The following is a 1,061-nucleotide window of genomic DNA, read 5'->3' on the forward strand; positions in this document are numbered from 1 at the left end:
CCCCCCTCACTCACCGCCCGCCCCTCACTCACCGTCTTCACTTAGCTCTTGCTGGAAGGAGACCAGGGCGGAGGTCTTATCTGCTGCGCGGTGAATGGTGAAGGTCTCCCGGCCACTCACGGCCTCCACATACAATTCCAGGAGAACCTCCGGTGTGTCCAGATCCAGACCAGAGAGAACGACCTTCCTGGGGTCCCATGGAGGAGGACGCCTCACCTGGACGGTCACATGTTGTAAGCGGTGCTCCCCCTTAGACACGACCCCCTCCGCATCTGGAAGACAAACCATCAAGGAAGTTCATGTGACCTGATCATACATGGCGATCAGGAGGGATCCCGGAGGTCATGTGACCTGATCATACATGGCGATCAGGAGGGATCCCTGAGGTCATGTGACCTGATCATATGTGACATCACTATACATGGTGATGAGGAGGGATCCCCGAGGTCATGTGACCTGATCATATGTGACATCACTATACATGGTGATCAGGAGGGATCCCGGAGGTCATGTGACCTGTTCATACGTGACATCACTATACATGGCGATCAGGAGGGATCCCGGAGGTCATGTGACCTGATCATATGTGACATCACTATACATGGTGATCAGGAGGGATCCCGGAGGTCATGTGACCTGTTCATACGTGACATCACTATACATGGTGATCAGGAGGGATCCCGGAGGTCATGTGACCTGTTCATATGTGACATCACTATACATGGTGATCAGGAGGGATCCCGGAGGTCATGTGACCTGATCATATGTGAAATCATACATGGCGATCAGGAGGGATCCCTGAGGTCATGTGACCTGTTCATATGTGACATCACTATACATGGTGATCAGGAGGGATCCCGGAGGTCATGTGACCTGATCATATGTGACATCACTATACATGGTGATCAGGAGGGATCCCGGAGGTCATGTGACCTGATCATACGTGACATCACTATACATAGTGGATCAGGAGGGATCCCCGAGGTCATGTGACCTGATCATACGTGGCATCACTATACTTGGTGATCAGGAGGGATCCCGGAGGTCATGTGACCTGATCA

At 52.5% G+C, this 1,061-nt stretch overlaps 1 protein-coding gene across 1 annotated transcript in view; it reads right to left on the reverse strand.

Annotated features, from left to right (window-relative positions):
* The window catches only part of PARP10 (poly(ADP-ribose) polymerase family member 10), a gene marked incomplete at both ends in the record, with an annotated part of 16,507 nt that extends 16,210 nt beyond the window's left edge, over positions 1 to 297 (reverse strand). The window contains one exon of the mRNA XM_018575606.1: positions 29 to 297. Coding sequence (XP_018431108.1) covers positions 29 to 297 — 269 coding nt within the window. The remainder of the gene's footprint in view (positions 1 to 28) is intronic.
* Between the last annotated feature and the right edge of the window lie 764 nt (positions 298 to 1,061).

This window comes from Nanorana parkeri, unplaced genomic scaffold, assembly GCF_000935625.1.
Source record: "Nanorana parkeri isolate BGI_ZX_2015 unplaced genomic scaffold, ASM93562v1 scaffold4248, whole genome shotgun sequence".
Taxonomy (NCBI): Eukaryota; Metazoa; Chordata; class Amphibia; order Anura; family Dicroglossidae; genus Nanorana; species Nanorana parkeri.